Source organism: Lepidochelys kempii, chromosome 2 (genome assembly GCF_965140285.1).
Source record: "Lepidochelys kempii isolate rLepKem1 chromosome 2, rLepKem1.hap1, whole genome shotgun sequence".
Taxonomy (NCBI): Eukaryota; Metazoa; Chordata; order Testudines; family Cheloniidae; genus Lepidochelys; species Lepidochelys kempii.
Window position 1 is genome coordinate 49,759,412 of NC_136381.1, and position 22,515 is coordinate 49,781,926.

The 22,515-nt window shown below is 45.8% G+C and overlaps 1 protein-coding gene across 28 annotated transcripts in view; it reads right to left on the reverse strand.

Moving 5' to 3' along the window:
- Positions 1-22,515, reverse strand: part of RALYL (RALY RNA binding protein like) — a 614,199-nt gene that overhangs the window by 2,719 nt on the left and 588,965 nt on the right. For 26 of the 28 annotated variants that reach the window (XM_073330701.2, XM_078851494.1, XM_073330702.2 and 23 more), the window contains one exon: positions 21,970-22,091. The exons of the other annotated variants lie outside the window; for them this stretch is intronic. In XM_073330701.2, the coding sequence (XP_073186802.1) occupies positions 21,993-22,091 (99 nt within the window). In that variant the 3' untranslated portion in view covers positions 21,970-21,992. The remainder of the gene's footprint in view (positions 1-21,969; positions 22,092-22,515) is intronic. 28 annotated transcript variants of the gene reach the window in all.

Sequence of the window (22,515 nt, forward strand, 5' to 3'; positions counted from 1 at the left end):
CTACTTGCACTATATTGAAGACATCTTCATCATCTGGACCCATGGAAAAGAAGCCCTTGAGGAATTCCACCATGATTTCAACAATTTCCATCCCACCATCAACCTCAGCCTGGTCCAGTCCACAGAAGAGATCCACTTCCAGAACACTACAGTGCTAATAAACGATGGTCACATAAACACCACCCTATACCGGAAACCTACTGACCGCTATTCCTACCTACATGCCTCCAGCTTTCACCCTGACCACACCACACGATCCATTGTCTACAGCCAAGCTCTGTGATACAACTGCATTTGCTCCAACCCCTCAGACAGAGACAAACACCTACAAGATCTCTATCAAGCATTCTTACAACTACAATACCCACCTGTGGAAGTGAAGAAACAGATTGATAGAGCCAGAAGGGTTCCCAGAAGTCACCTACTACAGGACAGACCTAACAAAGAAAATAACAGAACACCACTAGCCGTCACCTTCAGCCCCCAACTAAAACCCCTCCAACGCATTATTAAGGATCTACAACCTATCCTGAAGGATGACCCAACACTCTCACAAATCTTGGGAGACAGGCCAGTCCTTGCCTACAGACAGCCCCCCAACCTGAAGCAAATACTCACCAGCAACCGCATACCACACAACAGAACCACTAACCCAGGAACCTATCCTTGCAACAAAGCCCGTTGCCAACTGTGCCTACATATCTATTCAGGGGACACCATCACAGGGCCTAATAACATCAGCCACACTATCAGAGGCTCGTTCACCTGCACATCCACCAATGTGATATATGCCATCATGTGCCAGCAATGCCCTCTGCCATGTACATTGGTCAAACTGGACAGTCTCTACGTAAAAGAATAAATGGACACAAATCAGATGTCAAGAATTATAACATTCATAAACCAGTCGGAGAACACTTCAATCTCTCTGGTCACGCGATTACAGACATGAAAGTTGAGATATTACAACAAAAAAAACTTCAAAACCAGACTCCAGCAAGAGACTGTTGAATTGGAATTCATTTGCAAATTGGATACATTTAACTTAGGCTTGAATAGAGACTGGGAGTGGCTAGATCATTATGCAAGGTAACCTATTTCCCCTTGTTTTTTCCTACCCCCCCCCCCCAGACATTCTTGTTAAACCCTGGATTTGTGCTGGAAATGGCCCACCTTGATTATCATACACATTGTAAGGAGAGTGATCACTTTAGATAAGCTATTATTAACAGGAGAGTGGGTTTGTGTGTGTGAGGGGGTAGAAAACCTGGATTTGTGTTGGAAATGGCCCAACTTGATTATCATACACATTGTAAGGAGAGTGATCACTTTAGATAAGCTGTTACCAGAAGGAGAGTGGGGTGGGGGGAGAGAAAACCTTTTGTAGTGGTAAACACCCATTTTTTCATGCTTTGTGTGTATAAAAAGATCTTCTATACTTTCCACAGTATGCATCTGTGGAAGTGAGCTGTAGCTCACGAAAGCTTATGCTCAAATAAATTGGTTAGTCTCTAAGGTGCTACAAGTACTCCTTTTCTTTTTGCAAATACAGACTAACACGGCTGTTACTCTGAAACATGCCATTTATGTTGATCACATGCTTTAACACTGGGGGGCTGAGGAGAGTTCCTGTTATCTGGTTCATGAGTCTTTTCCCAGTTGCTTTCTAATAGTTTTAATATTATTATAGTGTGCATGCATTAGGCCTGTCCTGTTTATTAAGGATTAGATCTTATTTGTTTTAGTTAAATACCATCACTTTTTGGCTTCTATTGTGGCTTTTTCAGCAATACTGTTTTAGAGTGGAATGTAGTGGAACTTCCTAAGGGCATTATGCCTGGAGATACCTGCCTCTGCAGACACTAGGGTCTTGGGATAAATACCACTGAAGGTCATGAGAAGCTTTTCATTGACTTCAGATGGGCATTGGATCAGGCCCAGTGGGAGCACTGAGCCACTAAACAGCTGCAACACCCATTAAAAGTGCACAGCAAGAGCTCCCATCTACAAGGGTTGGAAGATAGAAGTCTCCTCAACTGTGCAGAAAGTTTTGATTAAAACCAAGAATTTTCCATTTTTGTTGAAATTTTCAGCAGAAATTTTTAAGTATTCATTGAAAAACCAAAAAATCTGAAAACCATCTTTTAAACTTTTTGACAAATAAAATTGAAACCTTTTGACCAAAACTTGAAAAATTTCAGACAAAAACTGAATATTTTTCAGCCAACTCTTGTTTACAGTGGAAAAGTTTCAGGTTTTTGGGTTTTCTATTGAAAAAATCAAAAGTTTTAAAGAAAAGTAGAGGCTTCCTGCAAACATTTATGTTGTATTGAAAAAAACACAATTTTCTGTTGAAAAGATCAGATGGAATTTTTTTTTGACCAGTTCCACTCCGAACAGCACTGGCCCAAGTCTTCTTATAGCTGTGTAGCACTCCGGAGACATTATGCATTTTCACTCCCTCCTTATCCCCAGGGAGCATCAGCATTCTGGCTGTACCCAGCACAGGTAGACAGGGCTGTGGTGGAGAGTCCCCATGCCCTCCCATCCTTGTACAAAAGCACCTACCATCTGCCGCTCTGTTTTAAGTGAAAATGATATTTAAAAATATTATTCTCCACACGCATAGAGAAGTTTTTCATATCGCCCTATTTTTAGCACTGTATCCTTAGACAGACTTAACTACATTAAAAGGATTTTCAATCCTCCCCTTAAGTCAGAGAGAGGCCTGATGGTTGTTAAGTAGCTATTCATCTTGTGAGAGGAAGAAAGCCTGCGGTTCCACTGTGCACCCTATTAGCTCCAGAGACAGTTCTCCTTTTCTAGCCTTTTGTAGCCTCACTGCTACATTATATATGCAAAAGACAATAATTATCCAAGGAAGAAGAGAGACAGATTTTCAAATTATTTATTGAAGCTTTTTCCTTGCCATAAACCTTCCAGGCATTTACCTATCGCTAGTAATAAAAAGCTTCATTAGGTTACTATTATGAAGCAGTGCTGCTAACCATCTGGATCCAAACTGTGAATGTTGCTCTGCTGTCATTTAGAAACAATGGTAAAAATTTACCAGTCCCACAAGCAAAAAAATCTTGTGTTTTCTTTCAGTACATGGGCTTGTTATTTGTCTCTTGTTCTTAAAGGCTCGGAAGAAAGGTTAAAATGTTAGATATTCAAGCTTCTATTTTCTCCAGAATGACAGTCACCCAGGGCTATGATTAATCTAGTCTAATATAATACTAATTTTATTCTACTTCTTTCTGCTGAATAGTGTGTAATTTATCTACTGGCTTTATGGTAGCTCTGATGATATTAAAAACACTCATGATGATTAATGTTTTTTTTTAAATCTTTTCATTTCCTTCCAGTTATGTATAAAAAAAGACCCTGACACAATAGAGAGGAAAATGAATTACATTCAAGCAAGCAATATGGCTTTCATTTGGTGTGGTTATAATGGAACATATCAACCCCAAAAGCAAGATTCAAACGTATTGCATTAAAAATTGGATAACATATAGCAGCTGCAGTCATAAATAACATCAGACAAACAGTAAATACTGTCCTACTTGTGATAACATCCCTTGGGAAAATGAAAAGTTGTTATGGACTATTTATTCATTCATTCATTTTCCTCCTGAAATAATTTGCCTTTGCTATTCTTTTTCTATATGGTTGACTTGTTGAGCATAGGATACTGGAGGAACTGTGGTCAGTCATATACTGTATCTTAGTTTTACAGAATTATTGTTGCTCCTACAATTCCAATGCATAATGACAGGTTTCAGAGTAACAGCCATGTTAGTCTGTATTCGCAAAAAGAAAAGGAGTACTTGTGGCACCTTAGAGACTAACCAATTTATTTGAGCATAAGCTTTCGTGAGCTACAGCTCACTTCATCGGATGCATACTGTGGAAAGTACAGAAGATCTTTTTATACACACAAACCATGAAAAAATGGGTGTTTACCACTACAAAAGGTTTTCTTTCCCCCCACACCCCACTCTCCTGCTGGTAATAGCTTATCTAAAGTGATCACTCTCCTTACAATGTGTATGATAATCAAGGTGGGCCATTTCCAGCACAAATCCAGGGTTTAACAAGAATGTCTGAGGAGGGCGGCGGGGTAGGAAAAAACAAGGGGAAATAGGTTACCTTGCATAATGACTTAGCCACTCCCAGTCTCTATTCAAGCCTAAGTTAATTGTATCCAATTTGCAAATGAATTCCAATTCAACAGTCTCTCGTTGGAGTCTGGTTTTCAAGTTTTTCTGTTGTAATATCGCAACTTTCATGTCTGTAATTGCGTGACCAGAGAGATTGAAATGTACTCCGACTGGTTTATGAATGTTATAATTCTTGACATCTGATTTGTGTCCATTTATTCTTTTACGTAGAGACTGTCCAGTTTGACCAATGTACATGGCAGAGGGGCATTGCTGGCACATGATGGAATATATCATATTGGTGGATGTGCAGTGTACACCATTGACTTCCTGAGGAATCTACAATCCATCGGTGATCTTCCTGATAACACCATCCTGGCCACTATGGATGTAGAAGCCCTCTACACCAACATTCCACACAAACATGGACTACAAGCCGTCAAGAATACTATCCCCGACAATGTCACGGCTAACCTGGTGGCTGAACTTTGTGACTTTGTCCTTACCCATAACTATTTTACATTTGGGGACAATGTATACCTTCAAATCAGCGGCACTGCTATGGGTACCCGCATGGCACCACAGTATGCCAACATTTTTATGGCTGACTTAGAACAACACTTCCTCAGCTCTTGTCCCCTAACACCCCTACTCTACTTGCGCTATATTGATGATATCTTCATCATCTGGACCCATGGAAAAGAAGCCCTTGAGGAATTCCACCATGATTTCAACAATTTCCATCCCACCATCAACCTCAGCCTGGTCCAGTCCACACAAGAGATCCACTTCCTGAACACTACAGTGCTAATAAACGATGGTCACATAAACACCACCCTATACCGGAAACCTACTGACCACTATTCCTACCTACATGCCTCCAGCTTTCACCCTGACCACACCACATGATCCATTGTCTACAGCCAAGCTCTGTGATACAACCGCATTTGCTCCAACCCCTCAGACAGAGACAAACACCTACAAGATCTCTATCAAGCATTCTTACAACTACAATACCCACCTGCGGAAGTGAAGAAACAGATTGATAGAGCCAGAAGAGTTCCCAGAAGTCACCTACTACAGGACAGGCCTAACAAAGAAAATAACAGAACGCCACTAGCCGTCACCTTCAGCCCCCAACTAAAACCCCTCCAACGCATTATCAAAGATCTACAACCTATCCTGAAGGATGACCCAACACTCTCACAAATCTTGGGAGACAGGCCAGTCCTTGCCTACAGACAGCCCCCCAACCTGAAGCAAATACTCACCAGCAACCACATACCACACAACAGAACCACTAACCCAGGAACTTATCCTTGCAACAAAGCCTGTTGCCAACTGTGCCCACATATCTATTCAGGGGACACCATCACAGGGCCTAATAACATCAGCCACACTATCAGAGGCTCGTTCACCTGCACATCCACCAATGTGATATATGCCATCATGTGCCAGCAATGCCCTCTGCCATGTACATTGGTCAAACTGGACAGTCTCTACGTAAAAGAATAAATGGACACAAATCAGATGTCAAGAATTATAACATTCATAAACCAGTCGGAGAACACTTCAATCTCTCTGGTCACGCGATTACAGACATAAAAGTTGAGATATTACAACAAAAAAACTTCAAAACCAGACTCCAGCGAGAGTGTGTGTGGGGGCGGGGGGGGGGGGAGAAAACCTGGATTTGTGCTGGAAATGGCCCAGCTTGATTATCATACACATTGTAAGGAGAGTGATCACTTTAGATAAGCTATTACCAGCAGGAGAGTGGGGTGTGGGGGGAAAGAAAACCCTTTTGCAGTGGTAAACACCCATTTTTTCATGGTTTGTGTGTATAAAAAGATCTTCTGTACTTTCCACAGTATACATCCGATGAAGTGAGCTGTATCTCACGAAAGCTTATGCTCAAATAAATTTGTTAGTCTCTAAGGTGCCACAAGTACTCCTTTTCTTTTTACAGTTCCAATATGAGCCCTCTGGCTTTTGTACATGACCTATCCAGTGATGAGCTGCCAAAATCTTAACAACCGGTTCCCTCCTCACCCCATGAGGGGGTCATGGCCCTCCCCCCCGGGACTCCTGCCCCATCCAGCCCCCTGTGTTCCTTGATGCCCCCCCTGGGACTCCTGCCCCATCCACCCCCCTCCCCTGTCTGCTCCCAGAACTGGGCAGGAGGGTCTCCTGGACCACCGTAGTGGGTGCCCACCGCATCCTGCCCCTAAGAGCCAGAGGGACCTGCGGAGTCCCGGAGGTGCTTACCTGGGGTGGCTCCCAGGAAGCATTCGGCAGGTCCCTCTGGCTCCTAGGGGTGGGGTAGCATAGCTGGGGGGGAGCAGGGGTAGCAGCAGCCACTCTGCCCACTGATCACATCAAAAGTGGCGCCTTAGGCACCAACTCCAGAGGCGCCCCGGGGCTGGAGCGCACCCATGGGGAAAATTTGGTGGGTGCAGAGCTCCCACCGGCAGCTCCCCGCCCTGTGCCCGGCCCCAGCTCATCTCCGCCTCCTCCCCTGAATGCGCCACCCTGCTCTGTCTCTTCCCTCCCCCCAGCTTCCCGTGAATCAGCTGTCTACACGGGAAGCCTGGGAGTGATGAGAAGCAGGCGGCGGCTTTGTGCTCAGGCCCAGGGAGGCAGAGGTGAGCTGGGGCGGGGAGCAGTTCCCTTGCGTGCCCACCAGGTTACCTGCTCCGGCCCGGGAGGCCCTCCTCGTGCTCCCCTCCCCCCCTGGCCCCAGCTCACCTCTGCTCTGCCTCCCTGGGCCTGAGCACGAAGCCTCCGCTTGTTTCTCAGCCCGCCCAGGCTTCCTGCGTGAACAGCTGATTAGCGGGAACCCTGCGGGGGGCCCCAGGGAGAAGCAGAGTGGGGCAGTGCATTCAGGGGAAGAAGCGGAGTGGAGGTGAGGTGAGCTGAGGTTGGGCGGGGAGCTGCTGGTGGGTGCTCTGCACCCACCAAATTTTCCCCATGGGTTCTCCAGCGCTGGAGCACCCACAGAGTCGGCGCCTAAGGTGCCACTTTTGGCCGGCTGTTAAATTTAGAAGCCCTCATCACTCATCATCTATCCCAAACAATATCCAATTAATTTAAACTTTACATTGCTGTAATACCATGTACAGATTTGCAAGACCTAAATTAAATGTTAAAGCAAAAATCCATGTGAGAGCCTATTTGCATGGCAGGATTTACTGGCTCCAAAGTTTCCCAAACTATACTCAGCTAAAAACTATGGAATCGGGGAGTTGAGACTCCATGAGATTCACTCTGATTCTTCCATGGGAATAGTATTTAGTAGGTTTGCCCCTGGCCTTCCAGAAAAGAGAGAGATTCCACTCCATAAATCCATGGATCTCTGTGAATCTGTCAGAGGCTAGACGCATTTGTGTGGAACTTCTTTGCCTTCACACTGTCACTTGTCCTCCTTCTGATCCTGGTTCTCTGCTACCCTTGAACATCAAGAGCTACGCTGCAAAACTCTTCCTGCAGTTTGCACTACTGCATTATCCGAGGGGCTTTTTTGGGAGCAGGCAGCATTAAAATATGATTTATAGCAGCACTGATTGCAGAGCCTGTCCAAGAGTTGCACTGAATCAGTGAATCTTTTGGGTATAGTGGGCACCCCCATCTCCAGCACAATTTGGGGCTGTACTGGTCATTTCTTTGTTTCTGTAGCAGAGCAGGTGTTTGTAGTCACTTTGCACTGCTTTACCTCCTGCTCCCCCCAGCTCCTTTTTGGTTAGACTTTCTGCTGATTGAGTCTTGGTTTCTGCCGGCAGAACTGTGAACAAACCCTGCACTCTTTCTGCACTAACTTACTGTGTTGTATCCCACAGGCTTGGGGGCCGGAGAACATAGTGGAGGGAGACCAGTCAGCATGACCTCCCCAGTTCCCTCCAAAAGTGTGCAGTTCCTCTCTGGTGGGGTTCCCACAGGCTTGAGGGAAAGGCATGCTGCAGGAGCTGCACTCCCTCTTCTGTGCCCAGCCTAGAGCTGTAAGTGCAAGCTTCTCTGTGAATGCATAATTGCTGAGCATATGCCTTTGTTTAGAGAGTGTTAGAAGTGTGACATGAAAAAAAGATTGCAAAGATGTTCACAATTAAGATAATATGGGACATGTCTTCCACCACCTAGTCAGGCATAATGGGCGCATTCAGAAAGTGAATAGAGGGTAGGGTTGCCAGGTGTCCAGTTTCTGGTCAAAAAGGGCACGTGACAGTGTTGGCTCAGAAACACTGACCAGATGCCAAAAGTCTGGTTATCACCTCAGGGGTGCTGGAACAGTGGGGGCCAAGCAGGCGCCACCCACCGCAGCGCAGCACTTGGCTGCCGAGGAAGCCAGGGGGCAGAGTGCTGTGATCATCTCCCAGCCTGGCTTTGCAGGCAGCAGGTGAGTCCTGGGGCAGAGGAGGAGAAGGGACAGGCCAGCTCAGCTCCCTGCCTCTCTCTCGTGTTTTCAGTCTAGAGAATGCATAGGTTAGGGGTGGGTGGACATTGCCTTAGATTTCTCTTCTACAAATAAATTATTATGGAGCCCAGTCTGCAAACACATCTATTCTTGTGAATAACTTTGGAGCCATTCCAATCTATTAATAAAGTACATATTATAAGCTTTTAAAAAGTTATATACTCTTCAGCGGATGGAATTGGCACAGTTCTTTTGATTTCTTTCCACAGTAATAATTTTGGGCCCAATCCTGCACATTTACTTACAAGAATAATCTTTGCTCATGGAAATAATCCTCTTGACTTTAAATTGACTTCAATGGGATCGCTGATGTGATTAAGAAGTAGTCAGATGGAATTTGTTGGCATCCTTTCATCTATGAGAGACAGTGGTAATTGCAGCCTATGATGTAAATGGTTTGCAGTGTCTCATGTCACTGAATAGTCCAATCCGAGATTTGCATGATCTTTGGCAGTTATTGCAAATGTATGTATCTTGGTTGGGAGCAGCTTGCTTCCTACAGGCTCTTTTCTCTTCAAGCTGTAGGAACCAGCTCCTGTCATGGACTTGGATACCCTGATGGAGATGATGGCACCACTTGTTACGATCACTTGCCAAGATTTCCCATTGGTCAGGATCAATTCCAAATTCCCTCATATTTTGCTTGCATGTGTCTTTATAGCAAAGCTTGGGATGTCCTGTTGTTCTTGTTCCCTCTGATAGCTCCCCATGTAGCATGTCCTTGGGTATATGTCCATCTTCCAACCTACTCAGATGGCCCAGACAGCGCAGTCGTCTTTGCTTGAGCAGGGCTGTGACACATGGTAAATTTGCCCTCTGAAGAACCTAAGTAGCTGAACTTTTGGAATTCTAGATGGTTTGCATTTAAGGTGATTGAAGGATCTTTTGGAACCCCCTGTCCTACCGTTTTCTTGTTGCTGATGGTGAGAGCAAATGCCTGACAGGTACTTGAAATGCAGACCATGAGTTCTTGTAGATCTTCATTGTGGGCTATGTGGGCAGCAGCATCAGTGAATAGAAGTTCCCTGATTAGTACCTTTTTGACTTTGATCTTTTGACTTAAGTCGTGACAGGTTGAAGAGTTTCCCATCTGATCTTGTATGGAGATAGACTCCATCTTCTATGTCCTTAAACACATAGTTCAAGAGTACCAAGAAAAAGATTCCAAAAAGTGAAGGGTTAATGTTTAGCTATTCCACCTGGAAGCAGGCGGGGCACACCCTGACTGTTTCGTAGAAGCAATGCACACATTGCTCTATCTAAGGACAAGGGCTAGATATGAACCATGAGAACTTGACTGTTTGGACAGCAACTGTGGGAGGCTTTCTTAGCCTGGGCTCAAGGCCTGAGAACCAGGATTGTAGTAGATAAAGGATGGTAACTAAGTATATGAATCAACGTCATACATTCCTTTGGGTAGCAGTGTGTAATGCTTAGGGGGAGAAATATAATAAAAGGAGAAGGTGGAAGGCGGGGGGGCAGAACAGCCCATCTCCGCTGACCAGCCTGTTTGCTTGCATAAAGCTGTGTTCTGTCTCATCACTGAACCGCCACAACTGGCGCCCAAATGTAGGGCCCTCAGCACTCACCTTGCCCGGCAAGGGTTTCAGACGTGTCACTCATCCGCTTCGTGGAGCCCGGTGAGTATTTTTCATTGTGGTAAGTATGGGAAGCTCCCTCTCTGCTTTGCAAGTGCAACACCGCAATGAGCTGCAGTATTTGCTGTGTAAGGCTCAGCATGACTGCCCCACTCGAGAACTCACTCTCCTGCTACAGGAGGTGAGTGCCCAATGCCCGTGGTACCCTGAAGCTGGAACCCTTAAGCTAGCGGACTGGGAGCGGTTGGGCCAGACATTGAATAAAGAGCCTCGGGCGCCCGTGCAGGCTCTACATGCCTGGCACCTCTGCCGCGACGCGATACAGCGTGTCGCCTCGGACAGGCCCTCCCTCGCGAGGCTGGTGATCACAGAATCATAGAATATCAGGGTTGGAAGGGACCCCAGAAGGTCATCTAGTCCAACCCCCTGCTCGAAGCAGGACCAATTCCTAGTTAAATCATCCCAGCCAGGGCTTTGTCAAGCCTGACCTTAAAAACCTTTAAGGAAGGAGATTCTACCACCTCCCTAGGTAACGCATTCCAGTGTTTCACCACCCTCCTAGTGAAAAAGTTTTTCCTAATATCCAATCTAAACCTCCCCCACTGCAACTTGAGACCATTACTCCTCGTTCTGTCATCTGCTACCATTGAGAACAGTCTAGAGCCATCCTCTTTGGAACCCCCTTTCAGGTAGTTGAAAGCAGCTATCAAATCCCCCCTCATTCTTCTCTTCTGCAGGCTAAACAATCCCAGCTCCCTCAGCCTCTTCTCATAAGTCATGTGTTCTAGACCCCTAATCATTTTTGTTGCCCTTCGCTGGACTCTCTCCAATTTATCCACATCCTTCTTGTAGTGTGGGGCCCAAAACTGGACACAGTACTCCAGATGAGGCCTCACCAATGTCGAATAGAGGGGAACGATCACGTCCCTCGATCTGCTCGCTATGCCCCTACTTATACATCCCAAAATGCCATTGGCCTTCTTGGCAACAAGGGCACACTGCTGACTCATATCCAGCTTCTCGTCCACTGTCACCCCTAGGTCCTTTTCCGCAGAACTGCTGCCTAGCCATTCGGTCCCTAGTCTGTAGCTGTGCATTGGGTTCTTCCGTCCTAAGTGCAGGACCCTGCACTTATCCTTATTGAACCTCATCAGATTTCTTTTGGCCCAATCCTCCAATTTGTCTAGGTCCTTCTGTATCCTATCCCTCCCCTCCAGCGTATCTACCACTCCTCCCAGTTTAGTATCATCTGCAAATTTGCTGAGAGTGCAATCCACACCATCCTCCAGATCATTTATGAAGATATTGAACAAAACTGGCCCCAGGACCGACCCTTGGGGTACTCCACTTGATACCGGCTGCCAACTAGACATGGAGCCATTGATCACTACCCGTTGAGCCCGACAATCTAGCCAGCTTTCTACCCACCTTATAGTGCACTCATCCAGCCCATACTTACTTAACTTGCTGACAAGAATACTGTGGGAGACCGTGTCAAAAGCTTTGCTAAAGTCAAGAAACAATACATCCACTGTTTTCCCTTCATCCACAGAACCAGTAATCTCATCATAAAAGGCGATTAGATTAGTCAGGCATGACCTTCCCTTGGTGAATCCATGCTGGCTGTTCCTGATCACTTTCCTCTCATGTAAGTGCTTCAGGATTGATTCTTTGAGGACCTGCTCCATGATTTTTCCAGGGACTGAGGTGAGGCTGACTGGCCTGTAGTTCCCAGGATCCTCCTTCTTCCCTTTTTTAAAGATTGGCACTACATTAGCCTTTTTCCAGTCATCCGGGACTTCCCCGGTTCGCCACGAGTTTTCAAAGATAATGGCCAATGGCTCTGCAATCACAGCCGCCAATTCCTTCAGCACTCTCGGATGCAACTCGTCCGGCCCCATGGACTTGTGCACGTCCAGCTTTTCTAAATAGTCCCTAACCACCTCTTCCTCCACAGAGGGCTGGCCATCTCTTCCCCATTTTGTGATGCCCAGCGCAGCAGTCTGGGAGCTGACCTTGTTAGTGAAAACAGAGGCAAAAAAAGCATTGAGTACATTAGCTTTTTCCACATCCTCTGTCACTAGGTTGCCTCCCTCATTCAGTAAGGGGCCCACACATTCCTTGGCTTTCTTCTTGTTGCCAACATACCTGAAGAAACCCTTCTTGTTACTCTTGACATCTCTGGCTGGCTGCAGCTCCAGGTGCGATTTGGCCCTCCTGATATCATTCCTACATGCCCGAGCAATATTTTTATACTCTTCCCTGGTCATATGTCCAACCTTCCACTTCTTGTAAGCCATCTTGTAAGATCACTTCGTGATCTCGCCACGCCCCTCCGCTCCTGCAGCCATCCCCCCTCCTGGCGATGCGACACAGCGTGTCGCCTCGGAAAGGCCCTCTCCAGCACCAACAGAGGGGCTGCCGATCCCGCCGCCCCCGTCCGCTCCTGCAGCCATCCCCCCTCCTGGCGATGCGACACAGCGTGTCGCCTCGGAAAGGCCCTCTCCAGCACCAACAGAGGGGCTGCCGATCCCGCCACCCCCGTCCGCTCCTGCAGCCATCCCTCCCCCTGCTTCGCCCCCAGTGCCTCTATTACCGCCGCCTCCCTGGCCTTCCCCACCGGAGCCGGTGTGTGATCACCCTCCCCCTGTGGGGCCCCCCGGAGGGTCATCTGCATCTGCTCAGAAGCTTTCGCTTGTGCAACAAATGATTCACGCAGCAAAAGCTTGATCAGATCTTACAGCGGAGGAGCTGGCTGATCTGGTCTCCGTTTGCCCGGTGACCTGGCAGAATGATGACCAGGGCAACCCCGTGGGCACCTGGACCGCTTTGACATACTCGGTGGTTAGAGAGGTAAAGAAAGCAATTCGTGAATTTGGCCTCACTAGCACCTTTGTGCGTGGTCTCATTGAAGGGATGGGTACTGGGTACTCCCTAATCCTTGAGGATTGGAAAACGCTGCTGCGCATGATGTTGTCACCCAGTCAGTATGTTATTTGGCTTAGTGAGTATCGGCAGATGGCAGAACGCCAAGCTCAGGTTCATAGAGAGCGCGGTATCATTTATGAGCATTTGGCAGGGGAGGGCCCGTTTGCTACTATTGAGATGCAGTCTCAACTCCCTCAGGCTGTCTTCCCCATTATTTCCACCTGTGCCCAGCATGCTTTCAAGAAGGTCCCGGATTCAGGCAAGCCTACCAAAAGCTTTGTCAGTATCCGTCAGGGTGCCTCAGAGTACTTTTTGGATTTTACCAACAGATTGCAGGAGGCTGTCCTCCGACAGGTGGATAACACTGAGGCAGCTCACGAGCTCCTGTTAAAATTGGCAGTTGAAAATGCAAACGAGGATTGCCGCCGTGCTCTCCAGGCAGCACAAGCCTCTGGTATTTTAGAGCTCTCAGACATGCTGCGGGCGTGCCAGAACATTGGCACACAAGCCCACAAGGCTGGAGTTCTGGCTGCCGCCCTCAGAAAAACTGGGAAGGAGGGGAAGCGCTGTTACCGCTGTGGTAAGGAGGGTCATTTTCAGCGGGAGTGCCACTCATCTAAGGCACCAGCCCGACCCTTAAAGAAGTGCCCCAAAAGTGGGAAAGGTTATCACTGGGCTAATCAGCGTCGTAGCGGGTCGGGAAACTGCGCGACGGGTCCCCCCCGAACCCAGGGCCAAACGGGGGTGTTTCCTACACAGGCAATTGCTCCTCTGCCTTGGAATCCGTAGACTCTATGAGGGCGGCGACTGCTGGAAGTGCAGGGCTTGATTTGATCATGCAGGAGGACACTGACTTTCGGCTGCCAGAGGAGGTCTGTGCCATACCTACACAGGTGACGGGACCTCTCCCTGCCGGCTTTGTAGGTCTTGTTCTCCCTCGCTCACATGCTGGGAAACAGGGCTTTTTTGTCATTCCAGGGGTCATTGATGCTGATTACACTGGCATTATTAAGGTTCAGGTGTGGACTCATCTTCCACAGTCGCTCCCGCGTGGACGGTCAATTGCGCAATTGATTTTAGTCCCCTATCAGGTGCCAGCTGCAGAGGATCGAGCCCGGGGCAGAGGCGGCTTTGGATCGACTCTGGCTCAGTCGCCATCTCACAACATGTCCACTCCACTTGTTGCTCTAACAATGTCGGTCCGCCCCTCGAAACCTCAGTTAACACTTCTCTTAGATGATGTTCCTTTTACAGGGCTGGTGGACACTGGAGCTGACGTTACGGTGATTCGTGATCTGGAGTGGCCGGTTAGTTGGCCTACGGTTCCTTCTAAAGAATTGTGGGGGATCGGGGGTAGTAAACCTGGGCGCCAAAGTTTGTCTTGGGTCACGGTCTCTAAACCGGGAGGCCGTACCCTTGCTACTATCCGCCCTTTTGTGCTCCCTGTCCACCTCAATATTTGGGGCCATGACTTACTTACAAAGCTGGACACCACCCTCGATATTAATATATAATGGGCCGAAATCCTCCCTCACCCACCTTGCCATCCGCATTACCATTACTATGGCAATCCTTAGAGCCCGTATGGATTGACCAGTGGTCCCTCCCCCTAGAAAAGCTGAAAGCGCTTCATTCACTTGTACAATAATATTTGCATGCACAGCGCTTGGAGAGCTTTACTAGTCCTTGGAATTAGCTGCTGTTATTTTGGCCTTTTAACTTTTTGCTGATTGTCCCTTTAATTTGATCGTGGACACGCATTATGTTTATCAGGTAATTGATCATTTACCCCTTGCCCTTATTACCCCTAAGGTCGATGCGGACCTCCTCTGCCTGTTTTTGTCCTTACAGTATCTCCTCACCATTCGTAATTTCCCTTCTTTTGTTGCTCATATTCGCAGTCATACCACTCTGCCTGGGCTACTTACTGAAGGCAATGCACGCGCCGATCGCGCGTTACATGGTCAGGTAAATTCCCTTTTTTCTGACCCCATTGAAAGCCATGCCTTTTTTTAGCAGTCTGCCTCTGTTTTGGCCCTGCAGTTTCACATTCCTGCTGATCATGCACGTTCCATTGTTCGTTCCTGCCCCCACTGTGCTGCTGCTGCTCCTACTTTTTCTTATGCCGTTAACCCCCGAGGTACCGCAGCAAATCAGCTGTGGCAGATGGATGTTACTCATGTGCCACAATTCCGCCCCTATTTGTTTTTACATGTTTTCGTTGATACTTATTCAGGCTTTCTTTTGGGCTTCCCCACAACGTGGGGAAGCCACTAACAAAGTTATTCATTATTTGCTGGCCTGCCTTTTTGTTATGGGTTGCCCCTGCCAAATTAAAACAGATAATGCCCCAGCCTACTGCTCTGCAGCCCTCTCCACCTTTTGTGCCCGCTGGGATGTCCATCTTAAACACGGAATCCCTTATAATTCCACGGGCCAAGCCATTGTTGAACGTGCCAATTGCACACTAAAAACCTTGCTAGATAAATAATTAAAACAAGGGGAGCTGCGTCTCCGAACCTTAGGAGACATTTAACAACAAATGCATATCCTCTTGTTTACTTTAAATAATTTAACACTGAATGCAGATCAGCAGACCCCTGCGGATCGGCATTTTTACAAATCTGAGGTACTGGAAAGACCGCGTGTCTTTTATCGTCAGCTGCCCGATCCACAGTGGCTGGGCCCAGTACCTCTAATCACTTGGGGTTGGGGATATGCTGCTGTGTCTCTCCCTGCAGGACCGTTGTGGGTTCCAGCTCGGTGTGTGCGACCGGCACTTAAACAACATGGCATGGCACCAGGGACTGTCGAATCCCATACCAGAGTTTCAGCTGACCTTGGAGGAGACTGCGTTGCCCCCCGAGTCGACAACGGCGGGACGGAAACGGAGGAGGCGTAGCGTCCCAAGCCAGCCCGTGACATGGGGAGCAGTAAAAGCATTGGTCGCCGCGGCTCAACGAAGACTGGCAGCAAACCAACAGCCAGAGTCTCCTGAGACTTTGTTTGTGGCGATTCTCGCCCAAATCACTGCTAATTCTGTGATGATTGTGTGCCTTTTGTGCCTGCTATTTCCTGTAGGGGTTGGCTCGGAAGCGCCTCCCCCGTTACAAGCCCAAATGACATATAACATATGGGAAAGATTGGCTTCAATAGCAAATGTTACTCACTTTTGTTTATTTAATTTTGTAGCAGCCGGAGATTTGTTAGGTACATGCCTTATTCCAGTATGTCATCACCCTGAGGAGATGGAGAATAAGACACTGTTCTCTGCTTATGCTAATCTTTCCTCCCAGTACTCTAGCATGGCTAATTGGGGCCCGGCCAACTATACTCTGCCTCGCACGGCTATATCCCTCCACACACCGTACCCGGCCGGGGCTCGCAATGTCACCTGTGCGCGTGTAGTTAACTGCACTAGTACAAAGGTGCCCTTGGGCTGTCGAAAAATTTCTCAACCCCTTTTAAATTGTTCCCATGCTGTTAATGTTTCATATAATTATGGCCATATCATCCTACCATCAGGATGGGTTTTTACTTGCGGTTCACGCACCTTTAATTATATTCCTGCAAATTTAAGTGATGGTACCCTTTGCTGTCTTAGTAGAATGATATTTATATTGCCTTTTGCTGGTTACAATTGTAGTAAAAGAAGTGTACCCCTTTTAGATGATTATATTGCAGATGTCGAGCTTTTGGTTATTCTGTGTTTGTAATTATTGGGCTTATTTTTTTGCTGCTGCTGTCTACAATGTATTCCTTCCTTGTTAAGACTTTGTAAAATTTTGCCCTGGAAAGCTCCCCAGGTTATGTCCTTGTCTGTCTGGGAGTTAAATAGCATGACAAAACAAATTGACGGCTACCATGAGATGGCCAAATATCAATAAATAAAAAACGGGGAGATGAAGGGTTAATGTTTAGCTATTCCACCTGGAAGCAGGCGGGGCACACCCTGACTGTTTCGTAGAAGCAATGCACACATTGCTCTATCCAAGGACAAGGGCTAGATATAAACCATGAGAACTTGATTGTTTGGACAGCAACTGTGGGAGGCTTTCTTAGCCTGGGCTCAAGGCCTGAGAACCAGGATTGTAGTAGATAAAGGATGGTAACTAAGTATATGAATCAACGTCATACATTCCTTTGGGTAGCAGTGTGTAATGCTTAGGGGGAGAAATATAATAAAAGGAGAAGGTGGAAGGCGGGGGGGGCAGAACAGCCCATCTCCGCTGACCAGCCTGTTTGCTTGCATAAAGCTGTGTTCTGTCTCATCACTGAACCGCCACAAAAGAGTGTAGGGGCAAGAACACATGAAATAGGGTTTTCAGGATCGAGTCCTTGAACATGTCTGTCAGTTTCAACTTTTTCTTTTCAAAATATTCAAAACCATTACAGCTTGTTTAGTAACAATAAAATGCCAGTTTTAGTTTTAAAGGGGAGAGAGCAGCGAGCCATGGAGGGAGAATGGCAGAGGAGTGAGTGGAGGGTGGGGCCTTAGGGGAGGTGGCAGAGCAGTGGTGTCCGGTTTTTAGAAATTGGAAAATTCGCAACCCGAGTAGAGGGATATTGTGTAGTGTGCAGATGTTGGAAAATGTATTGTATGTTCTCCCCTAAATCACTGCCTGGGATAAATGTTTCTAACAAGCACGAGCACAGAGTTCACCTGCTGAAATACTGCATCAGTTTTTTGAGCATTATCATGGTGATATATGTTTAGAAATACATAGAACAGGCAGATAAATGGATAAACTACTCCTGAATAGCTCACATGTATAAGACAAAAATGAGGTGCAAATCCTCAAGTGTCAGGGCCTTCCAAGTATCCTTGCTTAATTCCTAATCTTACTCTTTCTATATCATTTCCTTCTGACCTCACGATACTACCATTCTCAAAGCTGGACTCCTGGCTGCAATGGGTTTTGTGGAGCTGGCAGCAGCCCTAGCAAATGCTGGTTAATACCTCAGAGTAGGCAGGCCTGATCCCCTGCCCTTATGTTTCTGGTCCCATCTCCTGGGCATTAGACTAGATGATCCTTGTGGCCCCTGTGGTTCCTTGTGGGCAGTGCCTGACTCCTTCCCCAGTGGCTCCTGCTGCCACTGGCTAAGTGTTGCCTGTGATGAATGGGACCCTCACCTGCTGCCTCCTTCCACTTTCCCCTGCTCCCCCACAAAAGTCACAATAATGGTATGCTTTTTGGGTTGTTCCTCCTCAGTTTGCAGTCAGAGAAAAATCAGCTGTGAGGTGCATCCCCTTCTGCAACTCTCTCCTGTTTTGTTCTCTAGCCTGTGGGGAAGGACCCCTGAGAATGCTGGGTCCACATTCTCACACTCCATTGTTCTCCCTTCCAGCAAAACATAGTCTATTTCTTTTTTTCCTTCTTTAAATAGATGTTACTGATTATGAAATGTGTTGTATTAACAGCCCTGGAATCTGAAGACCTAGGCCTATCTACAGAACACACACATCATCAATTTAACCCTAGTCTATCCATGAATGGTCCAGAAACTCCTCTCCCACGGCCCCTAAAACAGAAAAAATCAGGGCACAAGCATTGTACAATGAAGTGAGCTGCCACTCTATTTATTTGGAGGGTCTCACACTCCAGTGCAAGACTGTAGGTAGACAAAATGGACAATCCTTCTCTCACCACCAGCACGTTTGCCTCACAAACACTTTGTAGGTAGAGACCATGTGCCTTTTTTTGCTAAAGTTACATTTAAAAATGGGAAAATGCCAATTCCTAATAGAACAAACATCTCAAACATATCTCACTCTATCTATAATTTTCTTCAAAATTAAAGTGAATTTGAAATTAAGCAAAACACATTTGGGCATTACTAATTATCATTGTTTATGATTAAGGCTACTTTTTAGTCATGGATATTTTTAGTAAAAGTCACGGACAGGTCATGGGAAGTAAACAAAAATTCATGGTCCGTGACCTGTCCATGACTTTTACTATATATATACCCCAACTAAAACTTGGGGTGGGGAGGTCGGGGGCTGCCCAGGGGTTCCGCGGGTGCTGTGGGGGGGCGTCCTAGGTGCCGGGAAGGAGGGGCAGGTGGCAGCGCACAGCCCGGGACTCCTGCTGGTGCAGGGGGGAGAAGGCTTGGAGGGGCCAGCATACTCTGTAACTCTTCGCAGTCTGCTTTGGACTTAATTATCTTGAGTAATTTTGTATCATCTAAAAACTTGGCCACCTCACTGTTTACCCCTTTTTCCAGATCACTTATGAATATGTTGAAAGCACTGGTCCCAGTTCTGATCCTTTGGGGACACCACTATTTACCACTCTCCGTTCTAAAAAGCTGACCATTTATTCCTATCATTTGCTTTTTTATTTTTAACTAGTTACTGATCCATGAGAGAACCTTCCCTTTTATCTCATGATAGCTTACTTTGCTTAAGAGCCTTTGGTGAGGAAACCTTGTCAAAGGCTTTCTGAAAGTCCAAGTACACTATATCCACTAGATCACCCTTGCCCATGTTTGTTGATCCCCTCTGAGCATTCTAATAGATTGGTGAGGCATGATTTCCCTTTACAAAATCCGTGTTGACTCTTCCCCACCAAATCGTGTTCATATATATGTCTGATAATTCTGTTCTTTACTATACTTTCAAAGAATGTGCTTGGTACTGAAGTTAGGTTTACTGGCCAGGAATTGCCAGGATAGCTCTTGGAGCCTTGTTTAAAAAAAGTGACATTTTGTTAGCTATCCTTTTGGCATCTAGTTTAGTGATAGATTATTTTCCATCCATTTGCACACAAATATTTTAGCAAATGGTATCTTAACATCTTTGTTAAAAAGAGTCCTATGAAAACTTCCACCCTTATAAAATCCTAAGCAGTAGCTTGGTGATCTAAACTTCAGGTTCTAAATAGCGTAACCAGTTCCCTGGGACAATAGATTCAGATCCTGACAGGGTCAGCTCAGTCCTTCATCTTTCCCAGCTATCTACCATGCAATTTACTGCCTGTGGCTCTTTTGCATAATATCTTAATAACTGAGGCTTGGTCTGCTTTGTACAGATCCTGTGGCTCTTTATATTGATATAGGGGTTTGCCCCATTGTTTTTGGCCAGTTTTTCTGGGATCTAGTAAATATCTTTGGCAATACACATGACCATATAGGCCTGCATTTCATTTAGTTATGATGTCTACATAGTTTCTATAGTTATTTTTGAGTCACCTCTCTCTTTATATCTGAATGCACTAATTATGGGCCAGATCCTCGGCTAGTATAAATTGACATATCTCTATTGACTTCAGAGCATCTACACTAGCTGAGGATCTGGCCCACAGTCTAGAAAACATGGGTTTGTGTTTTACTGCTTGTGATATATCAATATAATGTACATAAATTACTACATTTTTCTCTTCTTTTTTTTTTATTCATAGTTTTTTTTTTCCTTGAGAAGAGTGAAGTCAAGAAGCGGGAGACATAAGAGTTCGTCTGGCACAGACCAAAATCAGTGCAGTATCGGCTCAATTCTGCAATGTGCTAAGTGTCCTCAACTCCCACTGAAACAAACTGAAGTGAAGAACACTCTGCACATGCCAGGATACAGCTCTATGGAGCAGTAACTGTGCAGATGCCCCTATGGTTCCTGACCCCCAAACATGAGCAAATATCATGCCAAATGCTGAGAGGTGCTGCGACTTCCGCTGAAGACAATGATAAACCCATTTTAGCACCTCTCAGGATCTGGCCCATTCTAGTGGCATGAGATGTAAGTCCGTCTTTCTATTGGCATGCCAGCGAGCTCACTTTTAAGCATGAGCCCTGATAATGCTAATGGTGCAGATGAGGTGTTTTTGGGATTCAGAGTGCTGTCAAAAAGTTGTAAAAGAAAATTTTAGCTGCTTTAACCTCTGCTTGATATGAGGAGTGGGGATTCCCCGGTGTGAACCGGTAATCCAATTAGCATTAATGCTAAAGGTAAGAATTCCTGCCCTACCAGTGCCAAGGGAGCAGGACTGAATGGAGGGTTTAAACTTTAAAGAACTGCTGAAAATCCTACTTGAAGGCCACTCAACATGACTAAGCTTTTAATTTTATTTTTTAATGTTTCACTAATGTGTGGTTTAGGAAAGTGAAAGACTGAGAGAACTCATTTTAATTAAGGAAACATCTGTTAAGCTTGCCCAGTTTTGTCTAATATTGAGGAAGGAATTGGACAGGGGAAAAATGTAGACATTGTAGGCAACGTAAAGAGCAAGGCAAAACAAAATGGTGGGAGAAGAAAAGGGGTGTTAATGGGAACAGGTAGTTGAAAGAGTCTGGAATGATGTTACAGAGTCCACAATAGGCCCAGGGGAAAGGAGAAGGAATGAATGGAGAGGAAGAGGGACGGGACAGTAACAGTAATGAGTAATAGAAAGGTATTGCAGGTGGTGGAGATACGGTCCTGAATGAAGGCAATCAAAAAAAAAAAAAAAAAAGAAAGAGGGAGGTAGATTGTTTTGACACTTGCCTTGGAAAAGGGTGGGTTTGAGAGTGTGATCCTGGTGGATAGAGAAGAGAAGTAATGGCATGAAAGAGCAAGCAAGATTTACCAGAACATTTGGAAATGAGAAGAGAAGCAGGACATAAATTTAATAGTATATTTTAAATAGCTTCTCTCAGGCTCTTTCCCCATTAATACTTATTTTACCTACACAGGACAGTGCATAATAGCATCTATCAAATTTATTCTATGAGATTTCCAAGAGTTTTTTCTATTAAACATAAATGACAAAAACTGAAATGCTGGATTAAAGATTGCATTGTGCTACGTAAATGTAGAACCACTGGGTGCACTCACTTAACTCTCTGTTGTCACCTTCTTCAGCTCTGCCCCGCACAGTCTGTGTGCCTCCATTCCTCTTCCCTTATTGCAAATGCAGCTTCCTTCTTCCTCTTCCACTCAGTTTTCAGCTTTTGTATCTTATTAATGATAATTTGATTAGCTCTGGCAGTGTGCTAGATATTTTTCAGAACTTAGAATAAAACTTGATCTTTGTAACAGTAGCTACTGGAGTCAGTGTATACTGACCTTTGTCATGTGACATGGATGTTGACTTTATTATCCTGAACCAGATCATTACCCACCCAAACATCCTTATACTCTAAGAACCCAAACTTGCTCTCATTGAAGTTAATGGTTAAAAAATCCAATTGAATTCACTGGGAGCAGGGTTAGGTTCTAAAATAAGTTTATACTGCCTTCAGTACTTGGAATAGTCTTCCATTTGTTGTCTGACAATCCCTCTCTCCTTCAAACACACGTCTTCTAGGAACCGACCCATCTTTCCCTTATAATGAATAATTTCTACAGAGAACTTTACTGGCAAGACCAACGCATTCTATC